At 55.4% G+C, this 19,599-nt stretch overlaps 2 protein-coding genes across 4 annotated transcripts in view; both read right to left on the minus strand.

The window, feature by feature from the left end:
- Positions 1-4,746, minus strand: part of ADAMTSL4 (ADAMTS like 4) — a 20,764-nt gene extending 16,018 nt beyond the window's left edge. For all 3 annotated transcript variants that reach the window (XM_044449322.1, XM_044449323.1, XM_044449321.1), the window contains exons 1-2: positions 4,309-4,746; positions 2,708-2,810 (exon numbers count right to left, since the gene is read on the minus strand). In XM_044449322.1, coding sequence (XP_044305257.1) covers positions 2,708-2,810; positions 4,309-4,424 — 219 coding nt within the window. In that variant the 5' untranslated portion in view covers positions 4,425-4,746. The remainder of the gene's footprint in view (positions 1-2,707; positions 2,811-4,308) is intronic.
- LOC123032887 (ADAMTS-like protein 4) lies at positions 4,734-13,823 on the minus strand. The gene is made up of 6 exons (XM_044449065.1): positions 13,754-13,823; positions 13,484-13,663; positions 9,653-9,722; positions 5,902-6,635; positions 4,888-5,476; positions 4,734-4,769 (listed from the first exon to the last, which is right to left on the minus strand). Exons 2-6 carry the CDS (start codon positions 13,513-13,515, stop codon positions 4,734-4,736), a joined length of 1,461 nt encoding a protein of 486 aa, XP_044305000.1. The 5' UTR covers positions 13,516-13,663; positions 13,754-13,823.
- Positions 13,824-19,599: the final 5,776 nt, after the last annotated feature.

The following is a 19,599-nucleotide window of genomic DNA, read 5'->3' on the forward strand; positions in this document are numbered from 1 at the left end:
GCTAGTCTATTCTATTTTGGATAGCACTTTATGCGACCTCATTTCAGTTATGTCAAAAACACTTAAAGTCTTTGTCTCTTAATCTGCTGTCTCAGGTATGCAGGAACCCATTGCCACTGTGTGCTCTCTGTACATGCTCAAGAGAGCTGCTGCTGGGTTTTATTTCACATGTGTGCACACGAAAGAGGTTGCGGGGCAGAATGGGTTAAGTGCTCCCCTAATCCTGGGATGGGGGCTTCATGCACAAACCCACTACTCTTTTATTGCTGGGCTAAACTGGGCTAGAACGAGGCAGGGTTTACATTAACCAGAGACCTGAAGTTGAATCTGAAAACAAGGAGCTATTAAATGGACTTCAAATTGTCTCAGGATGGGGCTGGATGTGGTTCTTTGTGTGAGAGGGGAAAGCGCTCTGTACATGCTCCATAGCAGGGTCCCCAGTGTGACATCTGTGGACATGGGCAAAACTTTTTCATTTCCCCCCTTTTAAAATCATGCATCCATGGAGTGGCATACATCAGTGGACACAACTTTCCAGTAATTATATGTATGCATCAACAAACATAGTCCAAATCTCCAAAATGGTGTCCATGGAGGTTTACATCTCTCTGCCACCCGTTCAAATACTGACAACGGGCGAGTCTGGCAAGCCACTGCAGGAGAGGAGGTCAGCACTGATACTTCCTGTGTTGCAATATCAGTTTTTTAGCTGTCAAAAAGACACGGATAATCCGTTCATGTTGACCAGTTGTTAATTTCCATTTAGCGGGTATATAATTTAAATAATCCACCAGGGAATGTTGTTGTTATTCTTATTAGTGGTAGGTATTGCACTGCGTTTATATCCCACCTTGTTTTCCCCTGCAAGGAACCCACGGCCCTTCACATGGTCCTCCACCTCTTTATCCTCACAACAACCCTGTAAGGTCGTCCAGGCTGAGAGACTGTGGCCGTCCCAAGGTGAGGGAGGAGCAGAACCCAGGTCTCCCGGGTCCGTGGCCCAGCGGGTCCTGGGCTGGGCATTGCCAAAATGCCCGCTTCAACGAACCCTGGCCTGCATCGCACCACCAGCAATTGCCCGAATTAGGTAATCCCTTCTTAAAGAGGGCGGGCGGCACCCCACCGGCACAAAACAGACGTCGTTTCCACGTAGCCTGAGATGCAGGCATGTGGCGGGGACACGCCGGAACCGTGGCCCACCCATTCGGGCTCTTGTGGCGGGTCCACGCCAGGTTCCCACATTCCCAGATGCGGGTGCCTCTCGTTTATTATTCCCGCTGACGCGTCAGGGTGGGCTGCTGGCTGGAGCTCAGATGCACCAGGGTGCCCTTAATGCTGGGGCTCGCTTAGCCTGCTATCTCTCTGTATGCGGTTGCTGGAGAGGGCGCCTCTGAACACATCAAGAGCCTTCCCAGCACCGGTCCTTTTCGGGCATTAACTTTCCATGGGCGGATGTGATGAACCCAGCAGAACTCTCGTTTTAGCTCTGATTCTCCAGTAGCCATTTCCTCCACCGGGGAGACAAAAAAACCTCTGGCTGGCAGGTCGGGCGTTTCTTTTTCGGGTGCCGCAACAGCCGGCGTTTTCCTCCCAGCCTGCCGGTAGAGGGCACCAGGATTCTCACACGCCGCCCTCACCAGCGGAAGAGGCCTTTGGGGCCGGGGAGATGGTCGTTCCCCTCTCCCTGGGCCGCAGAAGCCCTTCCGAGAGGTTTTTCATCTCCCGGGATAAGGAGGGCTTTGGTTCTAGGCCACCCACCAGGCCAGCTCTGGAAATAATGAAGAAATGCAGAAGAGGGGAAGTGGGGCGGGATGCCAAGGCAGAGTGGCTTGGGCTGGAGAGGCAGAGGAACCCTTCTCCTCATCTCTGCCTAACTCGGCTGCGAGTCGTGCACAGCAGCCCCGAGAACTGGGTTGCGTGGGACCAGTCCGTCAGCGACGGTCGAGGAAGCCTCCAAGGCAGCATCTTGCGAGGTGGCCCAAAATAGCTGCACCAGGCCCGGCCCCTTGCCACCCCAAGCCGCCCACCATCCCACGATCCCGCAGCCGGCACCCCTGGCATCGGCCCGACTTTGGCCCTTTCCCTGAGCCGCCTTGTCCTTCCTTTGCCCTCTCCAGAGATGCTTATGTAAGTGCTTTTGATGAGCAGGTCGGTACTGTCACAACTCCTTGTTCAAATATGGGCGGGCGCGGGGGGCACTGTCTCTCTTGCTGTGCTCCCCGCGAGACGGCTGGAGAGCTCAGCTGCTGCTTTGGAATTGGGCTGGGGAGGAATCACAGGCCCCCAGTGCAGGCTGGGGATTGTATTTCCAGATTGGCCAAGGAGCGGGTGCCAAAATCTGCCCGTGACAGAAAAGGACGGAGAGAGGGGAAGGTCTGTGCAGAAAGCTACTCCTGGGCACCCTAGAAGCGTGACCCAAAGCCCACCTGCCCCACCGACTAGCGAAATCAGAACCAGCTGCGCAAAGAGGAAAGGCTGTGCCAACGTGGCCCGTTTTCTGCACACGGCAGAGGGGTGGTTTCCTCGGGACCCTCCCAAGGCAGCCCTGCCCACCCCGGGCCGCAAAACACCAAATGGCCACTGAGAGGGTTGTCATGGGGAACTCGGGGGACTCCTCCATGCAGGGGCTGCTTATGGAGAAGGAAGCTTGCTGGGGGGCAGGAGGACCCGGGCAACCTTCGCCGGCAGGCGCTGGCTGGCCTCTTACCGTCCGTGAAGGGCTCCCACTGGTAAAGCCGGCCCATGAACTCCTGGCGGTTGTAGGCAGCACACTGAATGGCCCGGGAATCCGGACGGTCGGGCGGGCAGGGCTGTGGGGGAGAAGTGGACAGAGGGATGCCCCAATCACCATCTCACCTGAAGAGGTGCTCGCGTGAGAGCAGGGCCCCCTCCTCCTTAAAGGCGGTGAACACCTTTCAGTCCAGCAGCCCGTTTCAGAAAAGGACCCCCAAGTGCAAAGGTGAGATTTTGGCACATCTGTTTCTCTCCGATTCTGGGGATCACAAAGCTGCAGACTGGGGGTGTTCCCTCCGTAATCGTCACATCAACCATGTGAAGTAGAAAGAGAGGAAGAACGGGATTGATTCCACAGGGGTGTACGAAGTTTAATGGCTTGGTGGAGAACTGAACCTGGTCCCAATCCACCGCGCCACTTGGATTTCATCGGAGGAGAGGACAGAACAATTAGCTCACTTCCAAAACGATTCCGATGAACAGTGTCACTCAGTTTTCCCCAGCCTGGCACCCCCAGATGCCTCGGACTACAAAACCCATTGCCCCTAGCAAGAATGGGGGTACTGCTGATGGAAGCTGTGCTCTGGCACATCCGGAGGGAGCCAGTGTGGGGAAGGACTGGTGCTGACACGTCCCAGGAATGCGGTCCAAGGCAAAATCCATTAAGCAGCTATCGTCCAGACAATCTTTCTAAGAGGGACTTTTGGTATCCCTTGCAAAAACACCGAAATATCTCCCTGTGCTAACAATAAAGGGCGTTTGGGAAATTCATTGCAGCAGGAAGTTCAATCAAGGACTCGCCTCACGTCCACTTCAAAGGGCCAGCAACAAAATACTCATTGTACAGATTGAAGCTGAAATTGGAGAGAGATGGAGCTTTTTTCCCCGCTAAGTGCAAGGAGATTTAAACAGAGGGCCGTAGCTCCAGCTGTGCAGAGATAAACAAGTTTGACAGGCTTTTCTAGGACTTTCAAAACCTGCTGGAGCTGTCTGACCACACTGAGAAAAGCCAAAAGTACGTGGAAGCCATGAGGAATGGTGCCACACACCGGTGATCTTGGATGTCTTAAAATCCATTGCCTGTTTCCCGCCAAAGGTTATTTCCAGAAGCTGCAAAAAGGAATTAAGTTTTCTCCTTTGCTGCTCTAATCACAAGACGGTCACTGTGTCTCCAGTCCGAGAAAAGGATCCAGTCGAGTGACCAGATGGGAAGGGGAACAGGTCCACTGTCTGCTTAATTCGCAATCACATCTGTACACCCACTCCTTCCTCTGCAGAGGATTCCCCGCTTCCCATATGAGTCAACTGACCATTTGGTCCCAATCAGGACCAAGGCAGGGAAGTTTGGAAGCCACGAAGCAAACACCCTACAGTTCCAGTCCTAGAAGCACATCAGAATGCCTTCTGTGAACTAGGAGATCTGTTGTTCCTCAGCACTTTACCTATTCTTTCCTAGAGCAGGACTGAGGTCTCCTCCTTTCCTGGGAGAAAATGCAGAACAAAAACTACGCCTAACCCTACCCCGCGCTCCACGGACAGGTTACCCTTCTGCAAAGCCCGTCCTGGCGAACTCACCTCCTGCCGGCAGGCCTTGAACTGCTTGCTCTCTCCCTCGCAGTGGAAGGTCTCCGTGCCGGGGTAGTACAGGTTCCACTGGGGCGCCCCACCCTGCGGGCTCTGCCCCCCGGCATGGAACTGGACGGGGCTCCCCCGGTGCAGCAGCCAAACGTCTGGCTCTGCCGGGCGAGGCACGGGGGGCTGCTCCACGAAGAGGCTGTGGGACATCCGGGTGCCGTGGCCACCGCTCCGGGGCTCGTTCTGCCTCTGGTTCCGGGATCGAGCTGGCCCACGGGGGGGAGGGCGGTGGCTGTGTCCCCCCCTGTCCGGCTGGGCTGCCGAGCTGCTCTCCTGGTGCTGCGAGGGCTGGGGGGTGGCCCGGTGGCCTGTCCCCGTCCCCTTCCGCTTGGGAGCGCCGCTGTGGTTCCGCAGGACCTGGTGAGTCAGGCGCAGTTCCGCTTGGGGAGAGGGGCTACCCCCTGGCGAGGACACCCTCGTGGGGGGAGCGGCCACGGCGGCTGCAGGAGCACCCTCACTGCCCGAAGGGGCCGAGCTGCCCCCTGACGTCCCAGCGGGGTGGCCCTCCTTGTCCCCCACGTGGGCGTGTGCGGAGGCCACCGGGGTCTGCAGCAGAGGCTGGTTTTCCACGGGGGCGGTGGGCCGGCCCGTCTCGTGAGCGCTGCCGTGGGGCTCGGCACGGGCTGTCGCTGGCTTCCCGTGATGCTCCACGTCCCCAGAGGACTCGCTCACCCCCGCCGCAGCCACCCCTGGCTCCGTGGGGCGAGAGGCATCCCCCTCGCCACCTCCATCGGTGGGGTGTCCACGACCATGCCCCAGATTGGTCTCTGCCCCTCCACCGACCCGCAGGCTGGGCCGAGCAGCGCCATCTTCTGGCAGGGCCTCTTTTGGGGGGCGCGGGGCCTGCAGGCCAGCCCTGGTGGCCAGCGGCTCCTTCTCCTGACGGGCAGCCTCCTCACGGGAGGCGGAGAGGGTGGCTTTGCCTTTCTGCTTCTTGAGTGGAGGCCGAGGCGGAGGGGGCGGTGGGGGCGGCCCGCCAGCCGGGTCCCCCTGGTGCCTTTTAAAGCGGGGCGCCCTCCTCTCGGCTGTGTCCTTGTGGAGGGGCAAGGCAAAGGGCACTTTTCCGTAGCCATACTTGCCGGGCTTGATAGTCTCTCGAACCCTAGACCTGGAAGGCACAAGGTTTCCCAAGGCGGTGTTAAGCTGGGCGGCAGGGAAGAGGCACCTATCAGCCCCGGCAAGCAAGTGAAGGATGCACGGTACTGCAGACATCTGCAGTTTAGACATGGTGCTTGGCTCAAAACTACATAAGCAAAATGCATTTTAAAATGCAAAGCCTGAGAGGCGATGTATGTAGACATGTGCTCAGAAAGCTTCAATTTAGCAGAAACGTTTTTTTAAAACGCTCGTTTAAGCATAGCGACGTGAGCAGAACTTGGGTCTGAAATGACAGATCACTCCAGAATGAGTGGCGAAATGCAAACTCTGAAGTGGCTTGGAAATGGCCTGCTTGGTTGATGCATTTGGCCCCTGCTGACTTCCCTTCCCTTCCCTTCCCTTCCCTTCCCTTCCCGCACCGGCACCCAGACTCACCTGTGAGCCGCCTGGGCCTCGGGCGTGGGCGCTCCCCCCCAGCCGTACGGGCTGCTGTCTGCCTGGCTGGCCGGCCGGAGCCTGTCGGGACTGTCCCGCCTCACTGTCTTGAAGAGGGGGACAACGTTACGGGTGGGGGCGCTGGCCGGGGTGCCATGCCTGGGAGGCGCGACGTGGGTGCCGAGCAGGGGGCTTTGGGACATGTGGCCGAGGTGGTCCTGCCTACCCAGCTGGCTCCCCAGGGGTCTTGGTGGGGGGGAGTCCCTCTGGGGGCCGGGGTGCGGGGCACCGGCATCCCGGGACGGAGCCAGGGGCAGCTCCTCCGCGGGGAAGGCCTCGTGGCGGGTGTAGCGGCTCTGGGGGCCGTAGGGGGTGTGCGCAGAGCGGGGCTGGCTGTGCAGGGGCAGCACGGAAGTGCCGCCGCGGAAGCTCAGGGCTGGCCTGACGTTCCTCTCGGTATGGAGCGGGTAGGCCGGCCGGGCAGGATAGGGGCTGGCGGCTCTCTCCTCTGGGTAGGGGGGCTGCTGGGGATAGGCAGGCTGTGGGACCGGCTCGGTCCTCCCGGCCCAGGGGACCCGCGGATAGGGGGACTGGCACACACGGCTGCGCTCCAGCACCCCCAGGCCACAGGGCTGCGAGCACCCCGACCAGGCGCCCCAGGCGCCCCAGGCTCCCCGCGCTCGGCTTCCGGAGCTGTCGTCCTCAGAGGCCTGGCGAGGCGTCCTTTGGGGGGCCTGCGGGAGAACGGGGAGGGGTCAGCAAGGACTCTTCCGCCACAGCTCCTCTTCCACCGAGACCACTTTCCCGAAATCGGCAGCCCACCTCGTGCCGTCATGGATTTCCTCCCCCGGTGCACCTCCCCTTCCGCCTGCCCCCCCCCCGACTTTTGCTGAGCCCTCAAGTCCTCACCCTTCTTAACGTTGCCCCAAACTTGCTTTGAGCACCAGTAAAAATCTAGGACAGATGAGCAAAGACAAGGCCCGGCTGCCCGGTGGAATTTGTGGCCGCATGAGGAGAGGCAGTGGCAGCCCCAGCCCTGGATGACTTTAAATGGGGATTAAAGCAAAGCCACAGCACTCGAGTCTTTTCTCTGGGTCTGAACTCCTGACATCATCAGCCCTGAAAGTTGGGAGTGGAGCCTCCAGCTTCAGCAGCACTCTGCTCTGAAGTGGCATACACCTGAGAGCAACATGGGAGAATCTGGAGGAGGACGGGTAAGCAGGCACAACTCTGCCTTCAGGGCTAGAAGCAACATCCTCAAAAGCCCTTCCCACGCTGGCAAATTCTTGTTTTGCCTTGATCAAAACACCTTCTATCATTTCCTCCTTTTTCATTTGTCAGCCCATTGGAAAGATCCCTGTTCTTCGTCGATGCCAAGCCAAAGCAGCTTCCAAGAAAGGGCCTGAACCTTCTGGAGAGGCAGGGGAGGGTCCCAGTCCCACTTGGCCGGGGTGCCCCTTTCCAGCGTGCCTTCACGTCCCCCCCCCCCGCCGCCGAGAAGCCTGGGGTGTCAGGAGATGCTCCCCAGCTGGTGGACTGTGTGGACAGGCAGCTGTTTCCTTCCCCGTCCGGCAGTGACGTTGGAGGCCCATCAAGGAGGAGAGGTCCAAAAGGGGCACATTTTTCAGCCAAAAAAGGGCATTATTAGTCAAACAAAGGCGGTTCTGCTCAGCAGCCGGGCTCCTTGGCACCACCAGGGAGTGAGTCGGCGACGGAGAGACAGAAGCGGCACGGCGGATCACGGGGCACCACTTCTGAGTTGGGCAAAGGGGGCCCGGTTCTGCTCTCTCACGAAGCTGCAGGGGCTGCAGGAAGAGCCGGGCAGCGAAAGCCAGGGATGGACCGCTGGGACGCACGTCCTGGAGGTGATCCGGGGCTCCTCTCAGCGCTGAGAAGCCCCACCTCTAAAACGGGCAGCCCCACCCCCTGCAAAAGGCAAAAGGCCCACCTCCTGCAGAGGAGACCTCTCTCAGCTCCAGATGCACTTTTACCCCTTCTCTGCTGCCCTGCACACACCACTCCATCACAAGCACACACACGCACCCACAACTCCACCTCACCTCCAGAAAACATTCCTTACTGATCTGAAACACAGAGGAATGGGGGCCACTGCTGCAGGCTCTGGGTTCAAGAGGCACCCAGTCCCCAAGTCCCTCTCCCACCAAGTCCCCGGGGTGGTGATGGTACCAAAGAACGCCCAAAACCGGTTTCCAGTGAGCGGGCTCTTTCACGGCCAGGTGCAACCTGCTTTGGACTGCGACTTCCACTGTTCTCAGCCATCCTGACGCAGACGGGGAAAGTTTGGCGTCGTTCCGGATTACAACTCCTCTCGTTGTCATCGCCAGTGGTCAGAGTAATGGGAGTTGCAGTCCAATGCGTCTGCAGGGCTCCGCGTCTGCGAAAGCCTGGTGACCGTATTTATGCCACAACAAGAAAATAGTTTTGACCTCTGGCTGGAACGGCTAATTCCACTTGCCATTGTCATCAGAAGGGTTTGGACTTTTCTCTGGTGATGCAACACGCAGCTTTCTACCCATCCCAGGGCTCTAGCTGAAATTACTAAATGAAATGCCTAGAAAATTAAGCCCAGATGTTTGGTGGCCCCCGGGTCAAAAATTACACTAGTCTTGGGTCAGTTCCGAGCTGAAAGTGTTAGCTGACTCCCGAGAAGGACCGAGCTGTGACGCTTGTTTTCATACCATCTGGTGGCGGGATGGAGAAAAGGGTCTTCTGTAAATGCTTCCGGACTCACTGCGCTCAGAGGGCTCCGGTGTGCCCTATACGTCTCTCTGAGTGACTGAGGACGGGCGGTAACCAAGCAAGACCCACGGAGACACAGCTGCCCCGATGAGCAAGCAGCTCTGTGCCGAGGGCAGCAGAGGGGAGACCCTCCTCTTGCACCTGGGGCTGGCCCTGCAAACCTTCGGGCCCCACCTGGTGGCATCAGCTTAGGGAAGGCTTGTCCTGAGCACGGGATGACACGCACCTAGGGCCGTAACAAGAGCCCTGTTGGGGCAGCCCACGGAGGGCAAGATCGCGGAAGCAGCACCCCAGCCTGCTCCCCTGTGCACGGGCACATGGCTCTGTTGCCGGAGCCAGCGTAGGGCCATCAGCACTAGTGGTCACAGGCAGCTGTATTCTCCGCCCGGAATGCAGTTTGCCGGCTTCGAAAGCCATTAAGGGTGAGGGCCTTCCCTCCATCCTGCAGCTGTGAATTCCACAGTTTAACTCTGCACTGTGTGAAAAAGATCCAAGCCGAATCGCCCCTGATCTGCTCCCTCAGAGGACCCTGCGGGGCTCAGGCGTGGTGAGGAGGAGACAAGAGCGCTTCTCTCCACCTTCCGTGGCCACAGCTCCCTGGCCACACTTTCTCCCAGTGCTGAGCAGTCTCGGGAGGGGCAACCTTTCCTGGCGGAGCCCTGGATCCATCCAGCGGCCGTTTCTGCACTTTCCCAACTCTACAATCCTGCGTTTTAGCAGGAAGGGCCAGGACCGCCACGCTTGGTTCCACACAGTCTCAGCACAGATTTAGATTACAGGTAGCACGTTATACTTTCGATTTCTGTCTTAATTTTGCAGAATGTGCGTTTTTCGCAGCAGCTGCACAGCAAGACGACATTTTCTTCCACCACAATCCCTAAATCTCTAGCCACCAAACACAGCAACAGTTCCGTGGGGAAACGGTCACTAGGTTCCTCCTGGGTTCCTCCAGCCAACTCATGAGTAAGCCCATTGTTGCATGGTGACTCACCTTTCCAACGGTTTGGCTGAGGCACACTATCATCACGGAGAAAGTCAAGGAGAAGCCAGCCAAGGAAAACCTAGAAATAAAAAAGCCCCAACAGCATAATTCCTTTGGGTCAAAGCTGCTGCTGCTGCTCCTGGGGGCGAGATGGGAAGATAGCGCCCCCCCCGGGAGGCGTGTGATATCCCTCCACCCACCGCGGCGCTCGCCACCGTCACTCACAGGGACGCAACATTATAGTGTGTCTTGCAAAAGAACAAATATCCCCGTTTTTAGAAACTGGATGCACACAGCAAGAGTCAAACTGCAAAACTGAGCCAGATGGGTGACTCCCCAAAGCAAAGCATGATGGGAATATCCTCACTGGTTCCTCTAACCATCTGATAGTCAAGAAGCACATTTTCCCAGGAGGTGTTCAGGTTTTAGCTACTGACAATTAGAGCTTTAAGCTAAAATGGGATGCTATTTTTCATCCCTTTGCCTTTTGCCTCACCTGCTCTTATATACAATTCTGGGCCCCTCATTACAAGAGGGATATAGCCAGGTTGGAATTGGTGCAGCGTAGGGCCACAAGGATGGTGGCCGGTTTGCAGGGGGTGCCGTATGAGGCGAGACTGAGGGAACTGGGTCTCTCCAGCCTGGAGAAGAGGAGACTCAGAGGGTACCCGTTAGCAACATACAGGTACGTGAGGGGGTGCCATGCAGAGGTGGGTCATGACCGTTTTCCCCCTGCATTGGAGGGCAGGACAGGTTCTGATGCAGCCAAGCTCAGGGAACCAAGATTTAGGGTGGCTGCCAGGAAGTATTTCCTGGCAGTTAGGACCCCTAGGATGTGGAATGGGCTCCCACGGGAGGTGGCTGAGGCCCCATTGGTGCAGGTGTTCAAGGATAGGCTGGACATGCACATGGTAGGCATGTCATGAGTGGAGCCGGCTGGAGCCGGGGGTCAGACTAGATGGCCCGGGAGGCCCCTTTGGACTCACTGTTTCTACGTGGCTTCTGATTTGAACTCAATGCACAGGCAAGTTCAGACAGCCACCCGAGAAGCAACTTGCCCCGTTCTAAGACTGTTTTGAAAGAAGCACTCCCTGACCCAGCTTCTCAGAGGGTGCCTCGCCAGACACAGGCATCAGGACCAAATAAACCGAGTGCGAGTTTTGTGTGTGGGCAAAAGCGTTATTTCATCCATGCTTTTACATTTTCGTTTTAAAAGCATCTGCGATTTCCCCTGGATTTAGCCGCTCCAATATTCCCACAACGCATATATATCACAGTTGTTGTTGTTGTTGTTGTTGTTGTTGTTGTTATTATTATTATTACATTTCACCATAACACGGTGGCCTGCCCCATCGCAGCATTCCTGGCCACGGGCCATTTTCTGCACGGGCTGCCCGGCACTTTACCAAGCCGACTCATTTGCTCCCAACTCCTCCATCTTTGCCTGAAAAACAACCATCCTGGACAAGAGGAAGTCACGGGAGAGGGAGAGGGAACCGCATGGCCAAGTCTGGCCGCCAAGCGACACCCCTGTCGAGCCAAGGGTGCCTCCGATGCTGCCTTGGCAGGGGCCAACCAAACCTGTGGCACCACAGCAGGCTGCCACACACGCGCCCCAGGGCAGGGATCGGCCCACGCACGCTGACGCTTCGAGCGAAGCACAGGTGTGCCGGCGCAGGTGCAGGTGAGTCACACAGCAAGACTTTAGTGCAAGCAGCTTCCCGAGGAGCGAGGAGAGAAGCTGCAAAAGAAAAGCCGGGCAGGCCTGCACTCTCGGCCCTGCCTTGTCTTTCTGCCGCAGCTTGTTTTGGTCTGTACCTCTCGTTCAAATATCCCCCCGGAAATGGTCCAGTGAGTGCAGCCCCCTTTTTGGAAATTCCGGCCCAGGGCCAGGAGGGAACAGATGTCAAAAGTGGCCTTGCCAGGAAACCTCGTGGCCAAAGTATCAAAACGGGCACCAGGGAGAAATCACCAGCACCGGCAACTAAGGACGCTGGGACCTGAGCCTTTCCCCCACAGCGCCGGGGCAGCACCACCCCGTCCTCAATGAGCAGGACGGCTGCCCAGGGCTGACTATGCCGCGGACCTCCACCTGCCAGAAGAAGGAAGCTGAGAGCACGAGCAGGCCTGGTGGCCCACTCGGTATCTCCAGGGGGCCAGATAGAAACAGAGCGAGACAGAAGAGGCCTCCCGGGCCATCTAGTCTGACCCCTGGCTCTAGCCGGCTCCGCTCACGACATGCCCACCATGTGCACGTCCAGCCTATCCTTGAAGACCCTCACTGATGGGGCCTCAACGACCTCTCGTGGAAGCCCATTCCACACCCTCGGGGTCCTACCTGTCAGGAAGTGCTTCCTGGCATCTAAATGGGCCCCTTCTGGGTCCCTTGGCCTGAAATTCTAAACGCCTGCCTTTTGGGGGCACACCCTGGACATCCAGGGTGTCTTGTCAGCTTGCACAGCTCCTTCAGTCCCAGGGGCGAGCCCACTTGCTCACAGGGAGGCTTTTATCCATGCAACTGATCTTGTCCCTCTCTGCCTCTCTAGCATCTGTTTACTCAGGCCCCCGGTTTTGTTTGCAGAAAAAGGAAGGCTGCTTGTTTACATCTGGGGATTCCTAACAATTCAGATCCATCTGGAAGGCAGGGAAGCCAGAACTGGGAGGCCCTCCCCTCCACCGCTACTTATGCCCTGCAGGGAATATTGTTACCTGACTGCCCCAGACACACAGGAAATCAAAGGCATTCCTGGCTGCACCTGGCCAGCCCCCCCCCCCCCCCGCACACCCCCGGGAGGTGGGAGAAGGGTTTCTTTTTATCCAGCCAAACAACCTCTTCTTGGTCTTCCTTTTCATTGCTTGGAAGCCAGGAAGCCTTTTAGCCCCATTATCTCCAACTAGCACAAATGTGAAAGCCAAAAAGCTGCTGCGGGGGAGGGAAGGGGAGCGCAGCACAGCCCGGGGCAAGTTTCCAGTCCTCGTGATGGAGGACAAAACCCTGGAGGCATGGGAGTGCTTCCTGGTCTGGGGTCCAAAATCAGATTGTGTGCAGAGTTGGGGGGTGTGACTATCATGTTACAAAGGAGAGAAAATGATGGCCTGATTCCTAATTTAGTGTAAACTTTTTGTGGTGTGTTCAAGACTGGTTAGGAAGCGCCGTGGACTGATGTGGGACCAGCACTGAAGCGTGGTCAAGCGTCATGTCTGAACATCCAACCAGGAGCCCCAAAACTCCAGCGTGTGGCCAACTGGGGGCCCCAGTTCAGCCCCTGCAGGACGATGCAGGCTGAACACCCCCCTCTTTCCCTTCAAGCTCTTTCCGCCAGCAATTGAGCCCATCGGAAAGGTGCGAAACCAGCAAGCGAAGGAGGGGGCATTCAAGTCTTAGAAACCAGCAAGAGGGAGGACTTCGCCCAGCCTTCCCCAATCTGGGGCCCTTCCAATCCATGGGCTGATCCCAGCTAGCAAGGCCGTTGGACATGCTGGTTAGGGGATGATGGGAACTGTAGACAAATGCATCTGGAAGACATCAGCCTGGAAAGAGCTGAGTTAAATTGCACAGGGGACAAATGGAATCACGTCCTCCTCCTGAATTCAGGAAAAGAGCAAGCTCCATTTCTTGCGGCCAAACATGGTTTGACAAGCGGGATGCCAACCACTTTGTGAAAAATAAATCAATCAATCAGTGTTGCTATCTTGTAAGCTCCTTGGGGCAGTGACCTGTTGCCTCATTCTTTGAAAATTGCCACATACCTGGATGGCATTAAGTAAGGGAAAGGTTCACCTCTGTTTGTGAAAGATACAGAAATGGAAAAGAATGTGTCAGGTAGGACACCCCCCTACCTTCTGGTCGGGCCCCAGTGTGAGGAGCCCATTGTCTTCCAAGCCGTGTCTCGTCCTTGCAATACGGAACTCCCCCTGCAGCCTCAGCATCCGCTCCGCCTGTCCATTCTGGCCGCAAAGCCCCTCCGGTCCCTGGAGGACACTCACAGAATGGCCTTTCTAGTGCCTCGAAGAAACCTCCTGCAAAGAGTAAACATCGGTAGAAAGTCAACACCCAGAACAACAGAACGGCTGATCTTTCTCCTCCACCATTTTTAAATATTGACTTACAGAAGTGGGTCAGTAAAAGGAGCTACGGGGAGAGGGGTCCTGGAGGATGGGGTAGGGGGGCCTCGAGCATTTCGGAACTGGTAACTCCTTGTTGACCTTTTGAAAGCAATAAAAGGAGAAGCAAAAACCACATTGCTTATCTGGACTTGGTGACTCATAATCAACCATTTAGGGCTCGAAGGGAAGGGAAGCTGGGAGAAACAGAGAGGGGAATTAGGAAATTGGCTCATAAACCACAGAGTGGTTCCTTCCTTCATCTTGCCAACTGCAATTCACTTCTGTACCCTACGGCTCAGACCTGCTTGGGGAACCCTTCCTGAGACCCCAAAAAGACCTTCAGGGCATACCCTTGATCTAATTATTCTACAAGCACGATTTGCCAGAACAAGCACAGAATATAGAACAGGCAGAGCATCTCAGCTTTTTCTTCTAAAAAAAGTTAAGTTTCTAATCCTCAAGACCACGGTACCAGATTCGTCCTATTGCAAAGTGGCAAGGCAGCCAAAAGAACAGTACCCAGGAGACATCAGTTCGAATCTCTGGATTAACAAGCAGCAGCCTCAGGCAAGCCAATGCCTTCTCCTCCTTGCCTTGCCTTAATTTTGGGCTGATGCTCCTGGACTGCCTAGCAGGACTGTTGTGGCAGAGAATGCGCATGTCTGTGAGGCAGGTCAACCCAAGAGCAGTGCCTGAATTCAGTCGAAGCGAGCCACTTCTTACATCACGAAGAACCAAGTGCATCTAACCACTGGCCACTTTTAAACTGAGCAGGCTCCCCTTCCCCGCCCAGGCCGCTCCTTGTGATTAATACCTGTGATGTAGTTTTTATTTTAAATTACACGGTGGGGGTCAGCCGGCTGCTTTTTACCGTATTTATCAGAAACTGCCTCCCACAGACATGCGGCAGTCGGAAAAGCACAACCCAAATTAAGTCTTGACCAAGAAGCCCCGGGGTTTGAGGGACTTTTGGCGGTGAGACTGCGGGTGGGACTTTGACCTTCAGGAGATCCAGAGACGGCAGAGATGCCTGGGCTTCGGACTGCATCACTGAAAAAGGAAGCCCTGCCCCCTCACCCCAAATAACACAAGCCCCCATCATTTCTGTTCCTCCTGTGAGCATCTCTCTTTCGAACCACGATGTCAGAAGACAACACACACGGTTGCCAAGATAAAAGAAATGCTCAGGGTCACCAACGACTCCTCACTTTGCCTGTCTTCCTCTCTTTGTCTGCCCAGCCCTGTTTTAATCCAGTCCTGGGTATTTTTATCCTGCTGGGAATCTTCCTTTCGTGGCACCGTATCAGATGGCCAATCCAAATATATCGCTGCTACATTTCCATTTATCTTCCTAGGCCAGTCAGGAGAACCAGGCGGTTGCATCAGAAACAGCATCCTGGACGTGTGGGAAAGGTTGCCCCTTTGTTGAATGCAAACACGGCTCAAAGGTCAACACGCCGAAAGAGCGGCTCGGCGGCCCCCTCCCCACAGGCTGGGCTCCACTTACTGTAGCAGCAAGGACAACCAGAGCATGTCCCCCCCGAAGCTTGGCTGCTGCTTCGGGGTCTGTGCGGATGTTCTCAAGCCAACAGGTTCATCTCTAAGGCTCGCCACACGTCCCTGGGAAGGCTCTGAACACAGGCCTGCAAAAAGCACCCTCTCCCCCCGGATGCAGAGAAGACTAACGGCATTTTCAGTATTTGAGTGGGTGACACACAGATGCATGTATCCAACTGTGCATCCGCGCACGGTCCGCCCTGCATAATTGTTAATTTGGCTTCCAAATTTGGCTTCTTATTTGGATATTTCTTATTTGGATAATTTGGCTTCTTATTTGGATATTTACATATCAGCATTTGTTGATTTCAGGGGACTTTACCTAGTTTCTCTTTTGGGGTTTTGTTTGTTTGTTTGCTTGCTTTTGTTTCCCTTTGGAGAACTCCACAATAAAATAAATAAAGCAACAGGGGTTGTGCATGGGAATCCATTGCAGGAGGTGCTGCATGGCGTCCGGAGCAGCCTGGGGCAGCCAACTCGAGGGTGGGAATTTTCCAGTTCAGGCCCTTTCCTGTCAGTGGCCAGAACAGGGGAGTCGAGCTGGGGTTTGAAACACAACCGGCAAAAGATTGCGGCCATGCAAGGTCAGGCACCTGCATCCCCAGCACCTATACCTGGCTCAGCTGAGCCAGAGAGTCCGTAGTGCCTGCCAGTCGCAACGGCCACCCGTCCCTTTCCATTCCTGTCCGGGGTGCCGGGGGTCGCAGACACACGGCCCCCAGGAGCTGATCCAGCCAAATCCCAGCCTCTGTCCAAGAGTTCCCCATCCAAAGCTCCAGTGGAACTTTGGAGAACTCAGGCAAGGAAGTCAAGTTGCATATTAGAAAGGAAGAAAATTCAGAAGAAAAAAGAAAAGGAAGAAAATTCAGACACATGTACTGGGCCAGATCCAGACTTAACCACAACTAACAGAAGCTCCCTTGATTTCAATGGTTCCACTTGAAGGATGACTAAATTTGGAACTGCCCTCAGGTGCCTGGCCCATTTTATTCACAACGCTCTGCATGCCAGTTGCAGTGAGTGACAGATCCCCTAAACAGCCTCTGGGGAGATTCAAGCCCCCAGCCTCTGAATAGATCAGCAAATCCATGGGGCAATTGTGGGGAGACAGGTCAACCCACACTCATATCAAAACGGGCCTCCTTCGGGACTGAACACGTGGCCTTTATCACAGACTGAACAACTGCCACTTTCCAAGTCACCTGGTGAGTCAGGACTGTCCAAACACAGTCATTTCATGGAGGCTGCATTGGCCTCTTATATTTTTTTCCCCTGTTTTTAAAAGAGTTTTGAAACCAAAAGTGGCTAAAGTGGGTACTGTTGTGGGGCAGGAGAGACTTGCAAAGAGGACTAGCAACTTGATCGAACTCTGGCTGAACCAGGCCCCTTCACTAACCTCATTGCATGTGGCAATTCCAGGAGCAAGAAGAGCTCAAGGACACCCTTCCCAGCCTTTCAAGAGAACCGGTCCCTACCCCACTCTCCAGTTATGCAAATGACAATGATATGAAGCACTTTTCTGCTTGCAGGGATAAAGATTAGCTTTAAATGGCTCCTGGGAGAAGATGCCCCTGGCCTTGAAGACTTGAGAATGTCTCGCCTCAGCTAATCCCATCAGAGTTCGAGCAGGTGAGGATGATGGTTTGGCAGGAGACCAGCCAGCTGACTAGGGAAAGTGAAGGTAGATGGGTAAATTGGACAGAACTGTTTGCAAACAAACCCAGTGCCAGAGACTGGAAGGGAAGAGGATCGCTTTCCTCTCCCCTCCCATGAACGCCTAGGAATGACATTCAGACAGTGTTAAGCCTTTCGGCATTTACGGGTGCAGAGCCTCCAACTCTCTGGGGTTCCCCAAAAGATCTGTGGCTCTGGCTGCACCCCTCTGCCCCCCTTCACCACCCACTCGGTGGTTTCTCAGCTTTTGCCAACAGCCAAAGGGGCGAGGGCAAAATTGCAAACGCTCGGCGGATGGATCAAGTGTGGTCCTGGGAGAAGCCCCCGAGTGCTGAATTGGAACCCCAGCTGGCCGGATTTGACCCACGAAGGCTGGGGTTAGAATTAGGCCAGAGAGAAAGACAGTGAGCAAGAGAAAGAGGGGATATGCACCTCCCTTTTTGCCCAGTGCCCAAGTTTGCTACAAGGTGAAGATCTGGGATTTTGCAGGAGGGAGTTCTTTCACAGGGGCGGTGGCGGAAAAGCGTTCCAGAGGAATTGGGCATCCAGCGAAAGCAATGGACCAAGGCAGATGTGTTCACATCCAAAACCACGAAACGAATCGCAGATCAAGTTGGACACGGCAAGCCATCCAACAAACTGCTTTGAAAAAGAACAATGAACAGAACGGGCTGATGCTGCCAAGCCAGCCGATGCTGGAAAGGGAGTTATGCATTTTTTAAGGGGGGGATAAGCAAGGAACATCGCGTCTGAAGAGTCATCTGGCTTCTCCTCTCCTTTTGCAAGATGATCGTTGAAGATAAAAAGCAGGACCTTGGCTCAGGTGAAGTTAAAACAGGAGTGCAGGTACCACTACTTCCCTGCAGGTTTTGCCCGTTTGGATACACACAATCTACTCTTTTTGCAAGTGTTATTACGGCCAACAGCTAAAAGAATATTTATACTGTCTCCCTGCCCAGCCCCGTCACAAATGGTAGCTGCAGTCTAATTCTTCCTCCGAGACTGATCGGCGAAAGACCACAGGGGCAGAGGCGGCACTGCAGAAGCATAGCACAACCAGGGCTGGCAGGGAAGCGGCCGCACACTTTTAATTAGCAGCACCACTGATGGCATTTGCCACATCCACAACCAGCCAAGAGGAAATGGACTTCTGCGACTGCCCCGTTCCCCGTCCTGATGCTGCAGTATTTTGTGGTGGCTCAGTCTCGCAAGAGCAATTGACCCGTGAGCTTCGCAAAGATCCCTTTCTTGGTGGAGAGGAACAATCGCTTTCCCCACTTCTTCCAACCTCCAATGGGTCTGGAGGGATCAGCCAGACCCATGTTTTTTGTTTGTGTTTTTTGTGGTGGGGGCATAACTGAAGGGTTGTCTCTACCCGGGATCATTCTGAGCCTCACGCTTTCATGTAGAATGACAACAACAACAACAAAAAGACTGGGTCTCTGTGCGTGTGCAGAGTGCCCTCCCTTCTTTGCTGGGCTACTGTTTGGGGCCAGAAGACTGCAAAGCCAGTCAAGCAAGGTAACATGAGTCCCCTTCTCTAAAATTAAACACACACACACACATAATTATTTTGCAAGAAACACTGCATTGCAACAGAATCACTCCTTTGCAAAACCTCCACATGAGCACAACCCTTCCCATCTTGGCTTGAGTGATTACAGTAACATTCTCCACCGATTACTTCATTATTAAAAACAATAAAGAACACGATAAAAATCATTGAGTCTCTTTCCACGGCTCGTCCGGGCCTTTTTGGAAAGAAAGAGAAGGGCGCATCCCTGGGAAAGCTGACCGGGAGACCGAAGGAAACTTTAAAAAGTCAAGGCTAAACACACCATGCAATTCCCTCTCCGCCAGAGGAGGCCAAGCTGCCCCTTTTGGCTGCATCCCGCCCCAACGCAACGGCACACTCCACCCTTGTGCGATTTGGCAAGTGCTGCACAAGGCTGAGCTCGCACTCCAGCGTGAGCAAACCAAGTCCGCAGGCTCAGATGTGCGGTTACTTCAACACACACGTCAATTCGCATGGATTCTTCAGCTACCTCACTCCCTCACCACTGCCGGATCATCCTTCAAAGCCCCAGTCATGTCCTGCCGGGACTCTCAGGAGTGTCAGTGCTCAAGGGGTCCCCGGAGGTCATCCAGTCCAGCCCAGGGCTCCATAAAGGCATCTTTCAAAGCGCATCCCTGATGAGTGGCTCTCCGCAGGCTGGGCAACCTTTTCCAAACCAGAGGCTTCATGCTATGACTCCAGGCATTCCTGGCCATGGACCAAGCCAGCCAGGGCTGAGGCGGGTGGAGTCGGAAGCACTTCCGCGGCGCCAGGTCGAGGAACGCTGGCCTAAAGGAAGAGAGGCTGCCGCCGCCGCCTGAGGCAGCTTCCACCATCAGGAGGTTTCCCTGCTGCATAGCCAAAACCTGCTTCCTTTGCTCCCCTGGATTGGGTCCCATCCTGAAGGGAGTCTCCTGACTGTGCCCCTTCCAAGATTAAGCCCAGCTCTGTTATCCATTTTGCACAGGACTTGGGTGTCCAGGCCCTTCGCCTTCCCACTCACACCACCCTGTACAGCTCGAGTCCAGGGGTGACAAGCCTCACCTTCTGGTGGCCAGAAGTG

The sequence above is a fragment of the Varanus komodoensis genome, unplaced genomic scaffold (genome assembly GCF_004798865.1).
Source record: "Varanus komodoensis strain SLA01 unplaced genomic scaffold, ASM479886v1 scaffold57, whole genome shotgun sequence".
Classification (NCBI taxonomy): domain Eukaryota; kingdom Metazoa; phylum Chordata; class Lepidosauria; order Squamata; family Varanidae; genus Varanus; species Varanus komodoensis.